Source organism: Phytophthora infestans, genomic scaffold, assembly GCF_000142945.1.
Source record: "Phytophthora infestans T30-4 supercont1.16 genomic scaffold, whole genome shotgun sequence".
In the NCBI taxonomy this organism is placed as follows: Eukaryota; Oomycota; class Peronosporomycetes; order Peronosporales; family Peronosporaceae; genus Phytophthora; species Phytophthora infestans.
Genome location: NW_003303743.1, coordinates 982367 through 997728, shown reverse-complemented (window position 1 = coordinate 997728; position 15362 = coordinate 982367). Strand labels below are relative to the sequence as shown.

The following is a 15362-nucleotide window of genomic DNA, read 5'->3' as shown; positions in this document are numbered from 1 at the left end:
TTTTGCAGCGACTTCAAAAACCAACTAACCGCCGACCACCCGCGTCGACGTGCTTAGCCCCGCATTTTCCAACCCCCGATGCGACAGTGCAACGGAAACTAAACTACCACCTTCCCGTACAAACAATGCAGATCTCGGCCATGCCCATGACCGCTGTAGACTCCATAATTTTGTCGTCGTCGGACTCGTCAATCGTTAGTATCACCAGCAACGACGGTGTGCAAGATAAGCGTCGCCCGTGGACACCCGAAGACGATGCCGTTATCCTACGCTTCGTGCACGAATGTGGCACTAAGCGCTGGGCGAAGATTGCCTCGCTGCTACCCGGTCGTACCCCCAAGCAGTGCCGCACACGCTGGCTTAACTACCTGGACCCCAACATCGACAAGGCCCCTTGGCGCGCGGACGAGACGCAGCTCATCCTGGCGGCACAAGAGCGAATGGGCAATCGCTGGGCTGAGATCGCTAAGCTGCTACCTGGTCGGACCGACAATGCCATCAAGAATCACTGGTACTCGACGTATCGCCGTCGCTGTCGCCAAGCGGCAAAGCTACAAGAGAAGGTGAATCAGTATCAAAACCGAATGGAAATGATAACCTCGGAGCAAATGATCATGGCGACAACAATGGCAATGCCCAAGCAACACCAGGGCCAGCTGGCAACAGAGGCAACTTCAATTTGGAACGGGGCAATAGCAGCTTCCGCTGCATTAGCTTTGCCGTCCCCGCTGTTAGTAAGCTCGCCACTGGGAGCCGGATGCTTCGGATCGGGTATTCCGACGTTGCTGTCACCATTGCGATTATCACATAAATCCACTTCGTCTGTGGCCGTGTCAATGGCAATGCCCTTGCCGATGCCCATGACACTACCATCGCCAAAGGCTCTTTTTCCCACAGAGAATAGCGCTTTGCCGTCGTTTTTCACTCCTCAGTTTACGAGCACGGTGACACTGAACGCAAATGTGCCGCACAAACGACCAACGTTACAAAACCACCAATCGGCGTGGATGGGTCTCCCCGGACTGCAATTAACGGGCAACGAATTTTTATCGTCAGGCAGTAGCTGTGGGAGCATGTCGAGTGCAGTAGATACGATCCCTGCATCGGAGATCGACAAGACGCGGTGGATGAACAAGTCGAGAGTGGAGGTTCTGAAACGACAGGGCACTCCTGGACGTGAACGCAGCAACTCGGCTGATTTATTTCTCGACTGTGTTGAGATGATGAATCCTATAACGGCAACACTGAACAAATGCAACTCGGCAATGAGTATTGCAACAAATGAAACCGACGATGAAGGTAGCGACCAACAGTCCTTGGCCTCTCCGATGGACAGCGAAAATCGAAACAACTGCAACTTTCCTGGCGTGCAAAAGCAGTGGTGGGATCACATCGATATGGGCTTCGGTGCCAAGAACAACGGGGGCTTCTGCCCTAGACAAAACCAGTTTCAAACGTGATGTTTCCGGCGAGAAAATAAAACATGGCTCTAATAATATTGTAACTTTAAAAGTTTTATTTGTTTGCTTCGGAGCTATTATTTACTACTCAGCGTCACAAGTGAGCGTGAACTCTGTGTCACACTGCACTGAGAGCACAAACTTACCCAATCTCCCAGGCTCGTATGTTGTAGGAACAATGACGAATCCACCTTTCGCTGCCGCAGAGAGAACAAGGTCAGGAGGTGAACTGACCGCGTGCAGAGGCACAAAGTCCGTCTCGCTCCATGGTCGGCCATTGATCACGATGGGGTTCGAGTTGGCGCCTCCTTCCTCTGCAGGACGCACGAGCTTGCTAGATCCACCTCGGAGCAGATAAAACCCAATCATCGTTCCGACCGAATCTCGCTGACAGCGAGACTTCCACTCGCGCTCGGAGCGTGTGAGTGTGATGCGAACTTTCGTTGGCCTGACGCCTTGAATCTGCAGATAAAACTTTGGATTCTGCCTCCAATCAGGATGAAGGTGGCAACCTCCCGACTTTGCACTTGTCCACTCGCCAGGCATACTTTGAACAGCACCTGCACCTTTAGGCAACTCGTCGACGAGCAGAGGGAAATCGCAGTCAACCTGCAGTTCGAATGAGCCCTCAGCTCCAGCCTCGCCGAGTGTCGGAACGAGTAGTAGGCCACCTCCACCACTGGAGTTTACGGAGCTTGGGGAGTCGGAGGCAAGAAGCCATTCTTTCGGAACTTTCCGGAGGAACAGACACGCTGAAGCTGGACTGGCATACGAAGACAATCGACACCACTCCGTCGGTTTGACGACCAGCTTGGGCGTCGGGATATTACCCGAGACCGCTCCAGGCTCCGCTTGTTCGGGAGCTTCCAGGTCGTCGTCTAATTCATCGGCAACCGTCTTCTCTCTTTGGTTATTACGAAGCTTGGTCCCTTGAATCAGGTTGTCACTGACTGTCACCGCCTTTGTGAAAGGCGAGTCGACAATTTCTCCGAGGAAATTAGTCTTTTGTCCCTTGGCATGAGCTCGCAGTTGTGACGCTGCTGAGCTCCCCGACCCTCCGACAGCTACAGAAGGGGTACAAGCTGTGGGTGTTGCTCGTACGGCTGTGATTCCGACCAGGTTGGCTCGATCCTTAGCCGCTTCACGCTGTTGTCGGCTCTTGGTGCCAAGTGAAGCTCGATGAGAAGTCTTGCGAAGTACAACTTTGATTGTCACGTGAGCTTTGGTTGATAACAACTTGCGTAGTCGACGTAGTTCACGCGGGGATCTCTCTGCAAACCGGACCCAAAACTGCGGATTCTGACACCACGCCGGGTTCTCCTTGCCAACTACGTGAGACGCTGACAATGGCAACGTCAACAAAGGGCCGCCAGCATTGGCCATTTCACCGGTACTACTGGTACCTCCATTCGAAGTGTTGGTATCACTATTCGCAGTTCCATCGTCAGCCCTCCAACGTCCTGTACGAATCACTGACATGATAGGAGGAACGCGTTCTACGCGCACCGGTTGGGGCGCCACGACACGCAGGAAAAACTCCATCTCGACCTTGGGATTCGTCGTGTATGGGATGAGATAATACGCGGATCCAGGGGAAATTGTGACGCCTTCCTTGACTAACTCACGCTCTGGAAGGGACTTGGGTTGTCCGCTAGCAGTTCCCAGTCCAGCAGCAGCATTGGAAACGACACCTGCCATCGGCGTCGCGGGATGAGATATCGACGGTGTAGCTGGCGTTGCTGGAGCTGCAGACGACCAGTCGATAGCCGACGAGGTTTCGTACGAGTGCGCTTCGGCCACGACGTGACTGCGTTTGAACTCCCAGATAGCAGGAGGGGGATCGTTCGACGCTGCAGTGGCAAGTGTCAATTTCTCACGTAGCAACACGAAGTTGATCGCGTAGTTGTCTCCACCGTACAGTCGAAAGTCTCGCTGTGTGAGCGATAGCAATACACCGTTCACCGACTTGCCGACTGCTGTGTCTCCTTTGCCAGTGCTGAGACTTTCATGCGGCACCGTGAGCTTAAACTGCGGGTTGCGGTGCCAATTCGGGTCTGCGTCGTGTAGCCAACCCCACCGAGTTTTGTCAATTAATGTCTCCTTTGAGCGAGTGGAATGGCCGGAAGAGGCATGGTTACCATCTCCTGGCACTACTGGAGCTGGAAGTGGCACCTTTACAGGAGCCCCTGCAGCGGTGGTGCCCACCCAGTCGCCACGTACACTGTATTGACGGTCGTCTGGCTGGAAAACGTGCACTACAAAAAGCTCTGTGAACGTGTCCAGCAGATCCTCCCACACCATCCAGAAGCAACCGTCGTGTCCTGAGCGCGAGAACTCGCAACGGGGATCAGAGTGCATGGCCTGCTCCACCTGCGTATGTTCCTCCCACTTGCTGTCGTCATTGGCCCATTCTCCTTTCCACATGCCTCGACCCCATACAGTTTTGAGTTTCACGAAGCGCAGCACCTCTTCTCGAGAGGCATTTGGACCCCCTTGTCCCGATGGGAGCCCCACTTCGGTCACATGTAGAATGACATACTGACGGTTCTTAACGATACCCATTGCAGTTACGTCCTGCGCGTTGAATGAGAGTTGTCGTAACTGGGTCGTTAGGATGCACTTCTTTTTCTTGTAACGTAACAGTTGCTTCCACAGGAGCATCGACGGACTTGACGCAGGATTCCCAGCTGTGGCTTGGTCGAACTGAAGTTGCTTGACTCGCTCATGTTGCAGATCTACTCGATGTGCACTTCCGCCCGTACAGTCCAGAAATGCCTCCAGGATCCGTCCACTACTCGTACCGGCACTTCCTCCAATCCCACCACCGTATTTCTCGTCCAGAATCTGGTAGCTGCCATGCAACTTCGCATATGCTTTCTCAAGGAACAGAACAAACACTTCATTCCTGTTGACACTACTACCGTATAGAGCAGACCCTGGAGAGAAGGTTGAACCACCTCCATTAGAAACTTTATCTTCTGACTGGAGTTCCATCGAGTACGGGATCCGAGTGTCTGTTGTCACGGGAAGCCAGTTGTCGTCTTTAAAGAATCGACAGGTGAAGACTCCGAATTGTTTGAAATTTTGTAGCGACTCGGACACGAAGAGGTTTTCGATGAGGTTGTCCGGATGTAGAGCTACAGCGGCAAACACGCCAATAAGCCACGCATCATTGAGCAAACCTTCGCGGAGATCGCCACATCCAGCAGAGCTCTTGAAGTAGTCGGGATCCGCTGCAAATTCCGTTGGTCGGTACCAGAAAACGTGACCAGAAGACTCGCGACTGTGCTGAGGGACGTAGTCTGGAAGTTTGTTGGGGTCGAAGTACAAACTCGAGACCTCGGCAACGAAGTCCGGGTCTTCGTACAATGGCACAGACCCAATTGCTTCATCTATTTGACCACTCAGCCATCGGATGACCTCATCCTCAACCATCAAGGCCGACGAAGCCGACGATGCGATCGTTAAAGCCCGACGAGGCATTATTGACACTTGAGAGCTCCGTTCGAATGAAACGACGCGTCGGTTGCTGTGTTAAACTGTAAATGAGCTATAATTGTTGTGTATCAATCTTCATGAGGCACTTTTTGCTTCAACAGAGAGCGCGTAAGTCTTGCACGGCGCGAGTACCGGCATTTGCGTAAAACTAGACCGAAGTCACAAATCTGGAACGTATCAAAATGTTGATCCCATTTCCTAAAAAAGCTAATTATTGTAAAATCGGACGATTTTGGATTCGCAAAATGCTGCGGATAAGCTGCGTTTCCGCCACCAGGAATTCCAACGCGTACCGATCTCCAGGACGCTCGATCTACTCAGCACCACGTCTACAAAAGTCAACAGAAGCAGCCGATGCTATCTGCTCCAGTAAATTACGCCTGGGTGTGCTGGGACTGGGAGCGATCGGGACCATCTTTTTCACTCGACTGGGCCGTTTGGCGACCAGCTCCAAGGCGGATAGAGAGTTGCCGACACTAACTTTGGACGCGTTCTTAAAACCCGAGCGATTTGATAATTGGGTGTCAAAGGAGAAGCTCCAACTTTGTCTTCAAGGGCCAAATGAGGAGATTCTGGAGTTTCGATTGAGCTCGAGCAAGAAGATGGCGGTGTTGTTGGATACCCCCAACGTTCGAGTTCGCACACTGGACAGCGAAGGAAAAGATGGTTGTGACGACAAACTGGATGTATTATTAGTGGCAGTGAAAGCGTATGACAATGTGGGGGTGATTCGAGAGCTTAGGGACAAGAACAAGCACTTGTTGAAGGACGACGCACTGTGTGTACTGCTCCAGAACGGACTGGGTGAAGTGCCGGAAGAGACGACAAGTGGGTCGACTGGAGTGGAAGATCGATGGCAGTTTGCGAATGGAGTGACATTTGTCGGTGGGCGAGTGACGGAATTCGGAAATGTAGTGGCAAGCGGATTGGACGTGGGGATGACGTACCTCGCTCCGTTTGGTGGGTCTGAAAGGGAATTACGAATGCGAAAAGAACACCATGTCAAGATGAATATGTTAGCGCAGCTTTTACTTGCTACAGGTATGGAACTTTGAACTCGAAAGTGGAAAGAGCTATTTAAATACTGAAGAAGGGGTGATTACTTTTGAAGGTTTACGCTGCGAGGTGTTGGAGCGTAACAAAATGCAAGCAATGCTTTGGCGTAAATTGATTGTGAATGCAGCCATCAATCCTCTCGCGTCTCTGTTGGATGCTCCTAACAAGGCAAGTTCTGGAGTGTTTTTATAAAATTCGTCCTTGTGGCATGTGCTCCATTTTGACGGTGGCTTGTGCTTGTTTAGAGTGTCGCTTCTAGCGAAGGCAGTCGGCATTGTGTGCAGATGGTGGTGCAGGAGGCTCTCGCCGTTGCGAAAAGCGAGCAGATTCCCGTGAATTGCTCCCAAAGCGTACGAATTGTGTGGAATGACTAAGTACGTGTAGATTTCTGACCGATTTTTGTTCGTGCGCAGGAACTTGTGGATGATATCCTTGAAGTGGCTCGCAACACGGGAAACAACGTGTGCTCCATGCTGGCAGATCTGCGTCGCGGTTCAAAGTAGGCTCTCGGTGGGTTAGTGGTGTGTAGTGCAGTGAGCTCATGGTCTCGTTTCTTTCTTCGTCTGAATAGAACTGAGATCGACGCTATCACTGGCCGCATTGTTGCAGGTGGCAAGCGGCACGGAGTTCCCACTCCGACGAATGGACTGCTGCTTTCGCTGATCAAGGCACTTGAGGAAGACGGAACGCGACGAATCGAATAGATCGAGAGGCGGCGTTCTGGGACTAATCCGTGCATCTTGTTCAGGACTGTGTTTTGACACAACTGCGGGCCTTTTAGAGGAGCTTGCCAACAAGAGAGAAGTCAACGTGTATGTCGTGAAGAGGGGTCTTGCGCAAAAGGGTGTTGATTGATAACAGCATCAAAGCATCTATCGATGTCGTGCTTTGTGTTCATTATAATTACTGCCTGAACATTATGTTCAACACGCTCTTACAAAAAGCATCGCGACCAGATCCGGGCCGGTGATGATGAGCAATAGATTCGGTTGCTAGATATTCAGTTGCCAGCATTCATTTTGTCTTTCTTGTCACCTCTCATACCCCTGTTATCCGAATATAATAACAATTTATTTTTTCTCGCTCAGTTGTTGACGACTTCAGGTGGGCCATTGGGTAGCAAAAGCTGCTTCTATGAAGCGAAAAACGAAAGACTAAGTCGTTTACAGCTTCATTTTGCACATGGCATTATATATTTAAAGTGTACAGTGGTCGGTCCAGAGGTCCGTTGACTACGTCCATGCTGGACCAGCATTGCTGATTTCCTGGATCGGCAAAGCATGCCCGCATCGAATCGGTACGTGTTCAGGTCGGCAACCGCGTGCACATCACAGGGCTCGACGCCTTAACGAACCCTTCGTTTTCTTGGTATTCTCTAGGAGTTCTCACTCTCACTAAGCTGATCCAATTCTTTCAGAGGACCATCAATCCCAAACTTTATTTGTGGCATCCAGTCCAACGGTACCCAGAATATGGCATTCGTCGACAGTCTGGATGACCATAGACAGGACGCATCTACATGCGCAAACTGTCGCCGAATTTCACAATCAGATCTTCTGCCAAGTGCGCACGTGACCATCACTCCCGAGTCATGTCCGACGAGACCGAGGTGTTCAAGCGCCTGCCGACGTGTGTGGTGCCGGAGAAGGTGAGCGTCCTGCATGCCATTCGCTTCCTCTGCTTGTTGCGCTTCCACTCACACGTCTCTCGTCTTCGTTGCCCCAGTATCACGTGGATTATGAGCTCATCGACCTCCTTAACTTCCGTTTCGAAGGCTCCGAGCGCGTCGTGCTGCGTGTGGATGAAGAAACGTCCGTCATCACCTGCCACGCCGTCGAACTCTACGTCTTCGACGTATCCGTAGAGGACGCAGCCTCTGGGAAGACGCAGGAGGCGCAGCAGATCACGTACCAGAGCAAGGACGACTCGGTCTCCTTCCACTTCGCCGAGCCGCTGACGCCCGGCTCAACTGTGACGCTCAAGCTCCAGTTTCACGGCTTCCTGAACGACCAGCTGCGTGGATTCTACCGTACCGAGTACATGCACCAAGAGGAGAAGCGTGTGCTCGCTGTCACGCAGTTCGAAGCTTGCGACGCTCGTCGAGCCTTTGTGTGCTGGGACGAACCAGCTTTGAAGGCCACATTCAAGATGTCCATGGTCACCGAGACCGACCTCGTGGCTCTGTCCAACGCCCACGTCGTAGAGACGCTCGTGAGACCCAAAAAGAACGCGCATATCCGCAAGAAGACGCGGCCAGAAGTGGGTGGAGCGATGGAGAAGCTCTGGAGGTTCGCAGAGTCGCCGGTGATGTCGACGTACCTCGTGGCGATGGTGGTGGGGGAGTTTGATGTGATCTCAGACTTAACCAAGGAAGGCGTCGTGGTCAACGTGTACACGGCGCCAGGGCAGAGCGCGCGTGGCCGATTCGCGCTGGATGTGGCGACCAAGGCGCTGTCGTTCTTCTCGGACAGCTTTGGGATCTCGTATCCTCTCAAGAAACTGGATATGGTGGCGATCCCTGACTTCCTGGGGGCTATGGAGAATTGGGGGCTGGTGACGTATACGGAGACGTTCTTGTTGGTGGACCAGAAGCTCAGCAGTCACGAGATTAAGGCTGATGCGGCACGTGCTATCTGCCACGAACTATCCCACCAATGGTTCGGCAACTTAGTGACGATGGAATGGTGGACGGGACTGTGGCTGAACGAGGGCTTTGCGCAGTTCATGGAGTTTGATGCAGCCCATTACATTTTCCCAGAGTGGAAGCTCTGGGAGACGTTCGTCCAGGATATTATGCTGGGCTCTGCGTTCGTCAAGGACGCTATGGTGTCTTCTCACCCGATTGAGGTGGTTGTGCATCATCCTGATGAAGCTGACGAGATCTTTGATGCCATTTCGTACCATAAGGGCTCCAGTATGGTGCGCATGCTGTCGGAGTATCTCGGTCGTGACGCTTTCTACCGTGGTGTACATGACTATCTGGTGAAGTTTAGTTATAAGAACACAGTGACGGAGGACTTGTGGGAGGCGCTGGAAAAGGTCTCTGGACAGAAGTTGAAGGCCATGGCGGACACGTGGACCAAGCAAGTGGGTTTCCCTTTACTGACGGTTAAACAGGACGCAGACGGCAAGTGCGTTCTCGTCCAGGAGCGTTTCTTCTCTGATTCGAGTCTTAACGCTGGCGACAACACGTTGTGGGACATCCCGCTGACGTACTGCACGTCGGAGGACCCCAGCTCTATCAAGCGTCTTGGCATCTGGAGCCCGAAACCTAAGCAATCGACACCCACGACGCCCTATACAGCTGATGACGAGATCAACAAGCAGATTCAAGTGCCGACAGGACCTAAGAGCTGGATCAAGCTGAACCCGAACCAAGCAGGTTTCTATCTCGTCAACTACTCTCCTGCTCTATGGAAACGTCTGGAGATCCCTGTGACGGAGCAGCTTCTTGGGGTTCCCGACCGTGTTAGTCTCCTAAGCTCCGTGTTCGCATTTGCTCGAGCCGGTGTGTTGGACCTTTCGGTAGCTTTGGACTTTACGAATGCGTATGTCGACGAGTCCGCTTCTTTGTGCTGGAAGGAGATCTCGCGTAACATGGGCTATTACTCGAACCTGTTCCGTGATGAGCCCTTCTACCCGGAGCTCCAGCGCTACATCCGTACACTGTTTGCGCATGTGATGAAGCGGTTGGGGTGGGATACTGACGCGTCCAAGCAAGCGGATGCCGACGAAGGAGAGTTCCGTAAGACGGTAATCTACCGCTTGGGTCTGGCTAATGACCAGGACGTCATCAAAGAAGTCAAGACGCGCTTCCACGAGTACATCGCTGGCGATGCAACGGCTCTTACCGGTGACCTACGTGGCTCCGTGTTCGACATCGAGGTGACGCATGGAGAAGCGGCTAATGCGAAGCTGCTGCAGGAGCTGTACAATAAGAGCGACTTTGCTGAGGAACGAAACGACTGCCTGAGTGCTATGGGCTCTGTCTCGAGTACAGTCGCTAAGCTCCAAGTCTTGGACTGGGCGGTGGACAATGTGCGCTCGCAGGATATTCACTCTCCGTTTATCAGTGTGGCCAGCGACAAAGTGGGCGTTCAGGTTGCATGGCAGTACGTGCAAGACAAGTGGGACGTACTGTCTAAGAAGTACTCGGCTATGACGCTAGGCTACATCGTGTGCGGTGTGGTGTCTCGCTTCCAAAGCGAAGCCATGGCTGTGGAGGTCGAGGCCTTCTTGGCGGACAAGGAAACGTCCGGATACAAGCGTCGTCTCGAGGTGGCTCTAGAAGGAGTACGTCTCAAGAGCGCCGCGTACTGTCGCGACCGTGAAACGCTGGCCAAGTGGCTGAAGGAAAGAGCCGTTTAATCAGGAGGATAACTCACGGTAAGCACTGGATTTACATGTTTGCACGGCGTTTTTGTGTTTGCTTTTAGTAGCTCTAGCTCTCCAGAACGATGCGGTAGCGGACGGTGCCGTCACGCATCATCTGGAGACCTTCATTGACCTGACTCATCGGCAGCTTCTGGATTACTGGACGTACGTTCTTGTTGGACGCCACCTCGAGCATTTCCTTGATGTTCTGGATGCTACCGATGTTGCTGCCAACGAACTTGGCGCCTTTAGCCACCACAGGGAAGGCGTTGAACCTGATCTCATCGTCCGGCAGACCCACCATGATACACGTGCCACGCACAGCCAGAAAGCTCAGGAAGGGGCTGTACGGCATGTTGTTCGCGTCGGCTGTAATTAACAAGATGTTGACGGAGTTTGCAGCAGCTGCGGCCTGTTTCTCGTCTGAATAGTTGACGAACTCGTCAGCCGCAAGACGACGAGCTTCAGTCTCTTTACTGTTGGAGCGAGAGAACGCCACCACTGAAGCAGCTCCCAATGCCTTCGCGAACTGGATGGCAAGGTGACCTAAGCCACCGATACCCACTATCCCCACACGGTCTCCAGACTTGATCCCGGCCTCTTTTAGCGGCGTGAACACTGTTGTACCGGCACACAACAGTGGCGCAGCGACGTCCGACGGAATGTTGTCTGGGATCTTGAAGGCGTACATGTGAGCCACACGCACGTAGTCTACGAAGCCACCGTACGAAATGGCTCCGTCGTTCTTGTACGTGTAGTTGTACGTCCCCACGCGTTGAGGACAGTAGCCGTCGTCCCCGCTAGTACACACGGAGCAAGGTCTCTGTTAAGACACGCCCACACCTCTGCACCCACTCCTACACGGTCGCCAACCTTGAGATCCTTGACATCAGAGCCAGCCAATGTCACTTGACCGGCTATTTCGTGACCAACGACGCACGGGTACATGACGCCACCCCAGCCACCGCTGAGACTGTGGACATCAGAGCCACAGATTCCACAATGAGAGATCTTGATCTCCACATCTCCAGAGCCAAGTGGACGCGACTGGTACGTCCACGGCTTGACAGCTTCTCCTTCAGCGAAGCAGGCGTAGGCGTGGACGGTTCTTGGAGCTGTAGACATCGTTTGGAGGTGATCTTTTCGCTTGAAGTCGAATTGAGAAATGAGCTACCGTAGCGAAGTTCCCGCGATGAAAGATTATGAGCCACGCAATCCTTCCGCTGACTGTGTAAGCATTGCATTGGCACGTCAACATTGGGCAGGAGAAAAGTTAAGCAGTATCAGGTTTATCCAGTCGATTCTGCGATGGTAACACGCGGTTCTGTCGATGCTGGAGCATGCGCTGCAAGATACTGGGGCTGCTCGACTCTGTTGGTTTTGCTGTTTTGTTCCTTCCACTTGCCTTGGAACCGACCGCGTGAATGCCACATTCCTTGCGCACGAGCGCTTGCACATCCTGCGATACATGTGCTCGAAGAATGGCCTCAAAGCTGCGTGACTAAGTCACACAAAGACACAAGATGAAATCACTTCCAAACTGCAGATTAGCGAGAGAACTCACCCCAAGCTCGTCACGTAGATGCCTTAAGCTCTTCTGAGCTGATATTCTGACAGGTGCGGACTTTGATATCAACGATCGAGCTATCAGAGTGAGCACAGATCCCGATGTTTGCGACGTTTGAAGACGAGCAAGTTCGGGCTTGTGCCAGTGGAAAACACATTTCTCCACGTAGACGGAAGTCTAGAAAGTGGAAAAGGTCAGAGATCTGGCTTTGGAATGATTCGTATATGGCATACCAAGTTGTATAGCCGCAAGTCTTCGTACTTGCTGTATGTTTCTCCTAATTGTAGGAACAACAGAGCAAGCTTCTGCCCACTGCAGTGCAAAATCATTGCGTCGAGCACTTCGATCGCAGTCTCGCATAGAAATCGCTTTTCAGTGTTGAAGACGAACGGCATCACGACTGGAATAATTGAGTCTACAGTACAAGACACCAACAAAAAACGTTATCATTTCGGTTCCTGTGCATCGATTGTCCGTCCGTTCTAGAACGTACCAAAGAAAGGAGCAAGACGTTGTTTAAGCAGAAAGGCCAAATCCTTCATCAAGAGTAAAGCTTCCCGTGCTTGACCAACACTGGAGTAAGCCAATGAGTTCGTTATCGTCGAGCGTTTCTTCCTCGGACTGTTGCCCAAAAGCGGCCCATCCAGCTCCCTTAACTGCGTCTCACTGGTGTCAACAAGAAGGAAGTTAGCGTTGGACCTTTCATGGAGCATGGTTGAAGCTATACATGTGTGCGCGAAGAACATGGGCATGTTGGGCTGCGAATCGCTTCAGAGCCTGAATCGTGGCGAATCGCTTCAGAGCCTGAATCGTGGCGAACTCTTCGCCCCACGGCACCTTGATGCTTTCAATGCTTCCTGTTTGAGACTGGAAGAACCTGCGCTTGCGGTTCAATAGCAAATCAATGTTTTTCCACTCTGCCACTTCGTCCGAAGAATTGGTGTTGGCAGTTCGAGTTCGAGAATGTTGAGAGATGCCAGACGCTTCTCTTCCTTTTGGCCTGCGCTGGGATGTTCCACTGGCAGCTCGAATCTCGTCACCGGAGACTTTACTAACCAAAGAAAACCGTTCCACCTCTGTGCTAGCAACAATTATGCTGGGAATTTCGGGTAGATTCGCGATGTCTACTTGATCAGTGTGATCCCGCTTGCCTGGAGATAACTGCGATGTAAGCGTATCATCCGTTGAGCTGGATGAGGAAAGATTTCGGTTGGAAGAGTGAGGACAGGTCTGAGTTTCACCTTGTCCAGAGTTTGTTTCAGCGCTTTGACTCCTTCTGAATTGAACCCCAGCTTCCAACGAACTCTTCTGGGTATCATGAACAGTATCTATGCTCCTTCGGAGGTCAAGTACTGCGCTGTCATCCGGAACAACGAGATGGTTCCGTGAGGCGGTCTCTGCTGCTACTGGACAACGCGTATCCTCGTCAACGAATTGGCAAAGCGCATTTCCCGAAAGATCATTTCCACAAGCTGTGCGATAGATTCCATTCGACAAGGGAGATTCGTTTGAAGATGTCGGATCTTTAGATGCTACTACATGCAATTCTGCAACACTTGTCTGTAAATCGTGGTATGAATCAATTCGAGCAGGTTGAACTGGTTGGGTCAGTTCGCCACTTTCCAAGACAACGCATTGCTCTTTACCGGGAACTTCCATACGATCTTCTTCATGAAGGTGGATAGCAGTTTCTATCACTTCACTAGTAGCACTCATCGGGTGCTCCATCCAATTCACAATTGTAGATCCAGTTGGGCTCACTGACGGGTCCTCTTCATCTCTGCTTTGGGTACCTGTTTCGGGAGTTTGTACAGCTACTGAGGGTTCTTCAGTTGCCAGGTCCTCCTCTTCTACAGCCACCTGAAGGTCGCAAAATGACGTCACTGGTGGTAGCAGTTCTTCGGTTGAGTCGCCACCTTCCAATTCAAGCGCATGGATATCGTCGCTATCCTTTTCTGATGCGTTTTCAGCAAATAACAATCGAATCAGAATGACTGCAACTATCCCCAGTCACAACAGATTCGGTGGCGGCCGAAGTGTCGTTGTGATACACAAGATGAGGAATTCTCGCGTCGACTGCATCATGTACACTGGATAAACTTTCATGATGTACTCCTTCCAAGTCAAACTCGAGCTCAGCATTCTTGTCCAGGCAAGCACCGTCTTGCTTCGCACTCGGAATTGGCCTTGAATGTTCGTTCTGGCTTCCCCCACTCGTTGAATCGTTAAGATTTACTTGAAAGTCTGCCATATCGTTGACATCCGCAGTAGTCGTAGTAGCCCCATTCCCAACATTCGGCTGACTCACTACTAACTTTCCTTCATGGAGAATTCTATCAGCAACTTTGATAGAAAACTGCCGTAATTCTGTGGTCGGAGCATCATCCAATTGGCTTGATGTCGCTAAGAAACCACTTTGCATCTCCAATCCTGAAATTATTTCAGCTTCCTCTCCTGATGACACGCGTACCAACTCATTCTGCTCCCTTTTCACTGTCTTTAAGGCTATTGACTGCCTTGCAGACGATATCATGTGTTCTACCGCCGCGGCGCTAGCTGTTCGAACCGTTTCCAGACTACCCACTTCCACATTTGGTGGTGTCTCGAGCACAATAGCTTTATCTTCAACATCTGTCAATTCGAGACGCTTATCAATCGTTGTGTTCTTCTCACTGTTATCTGCGATGCAAGACTGGCAGTTTTGGTCAATGATGTCGGACGGAGGCTCAGTAGACTCCAGCTCATCGTCTTCGCGTTCCGCCATTTTCTGCAGTTTAGTCGTGATAATCTGGACAATTGAGAGATGTTCGTGCTCTTCTGCTATCTCCAAAGCAGCAGCCAGAGTTTCTCGACTAAAGTCAACATGATTAACCAGGAAGCGAGCCAGCGTCGTATCGCCCGATGTCACTCCAGGCTTCAATGCAGCCATATCCCACATCACTACGTCGCTCTCTTTCCCTACAACGACTGATACTAAACTCGACGCTGCTCCTGCCTCTTCTGTTACATCCAGAGTCTCCTTTACAACTTCCTCTCGTAAGTTGTCCAGAAGCTCCTTGATATTGCACAACGCGCCCCGCGGATCGCATTCAAGCAATAACTGGACGATCTCAAAATACCTATTTGCTAATGCCACTCGAAGGAGCTGAGAGTGGGAGGAGAGGCTGAAGCAATGCGACGGCAGTAAAATTCTGGTGATGGCTACCGATCCGTTCGCGCATGAGGCTTTTAAGGCCTGCTCTACCGCTTCCCAGTGTGCTTCATCGCCAGTAGAAAATCTCCCGCTGGATACAAATTTCTCCACAACCGAGCAGTGCTGCTTCCTTGCTGCTTCAATCAGGCATTCAGCGTCAACGGGATCTGTGGTTGGCGCGAGAGTATCAGCTGCAATGTCTCGAAGTAGCAGT

General features: G+C 51.7%; 5 protein-coding genes across 5 annotated transcripts; 3 read left to right on the top strand and 2 right to left on the bottom strand.

The window, feature by feature from the left end:
* Positions 1-842: 842 nt before the first annotated feature.
* PITG_08807 (uncharacterized protein) lies at positions 843-1460 on the top strand (the record flags this gene model as incomplete). The annotated part of the gene is made up of 2 exons (XM_002902830.1): positions 843-1085; positions 1137-1460. 2 exons carry the CDS (start codon positions 843-845, stop codon positions 1458-1460), a joined length of 567 nt encoding a protein of 188 aa, XP_002902876.1.
* An 84-nt stretch (positions 1461-1544) lies between these two features.
* Positions 1545-4943, bottom strand: PITG_08806 (uncharacterized protein; the record flags this gene model as incomplete). Its single annotated transcript, XM_002902829.1, has 4 exons — positions 1545-1943; positions 2016-3425; positions 3477-3560; positions 3639-4943. 4 exons carry the CDS (start codon positions 4941-4943, stop codon positions 1545-1547), a joined length of 3198 nt encoding a protein of 1065 aa, XP_002902875.1.
* A 726-nt stretch (positions 4944-5669) lies between these two features.
* Positions 5670-6718, top strand: PITG_08805 (uncharacterized protein; the record flags this gene model as incomplete). The annotated part of the gene is made up of 6 exons (XM_002902828.1): positions 5670-5683; positions 5788-5999; positions 6070-6194; positions 6260-6364; positions 6428-6513; positions 6586-6718. 6 exons carry the CDS (start codon positions 5670-5672, stop codon positions 6716-6718), a joined length of 675 nt encoding a protein of 224 aa, XP_002902874.1.
* An 815-nt stretch (positions 6719-7533) lies between these two features.
* On the top strand, positions 7534-10382 carry PITG_08804 (metalloprotease family M01, putative; the record flags this gene model as incomplete). The annotated part of the gene is made up of 2 exons (XM_002902827.1): positions 7534-7662; positions 7740-10382. 2 exons carry the CDS (start codon positions 7534-7536, stop codon positions 10380-10382), a joined length of 2772 nt encoding a protein of 923 aa, XP_002902873.1.
* A 254-nt stretch (positions 10383-10636) lies between these two features.
* Positions 10637-14884, bottom strand: PITG_08803 (mannitol dehydrogenase, putative; the record flags this gene model as incomplete). The annotated part of the gene is made up of 9 exons (XM_002902826.1): positions 10637-10663; positions 10690-11188; positions 11329-11558; positions 11806-11889; positions 12189-12370; positions 12449-12621; positions 12683-13106; positions 13602-13905; positions 14522-14884. The coding sequence occupies 9 exons, from the start codon at positions 14882-14884 to the stop codon at positions 10637-10639; spliced, it is 2286 nt and encodes a 761-aa protein (XP_002902872.1).
* Between the last annotated feature and the right edge of the window lie 478 nt (positions 14885-15362).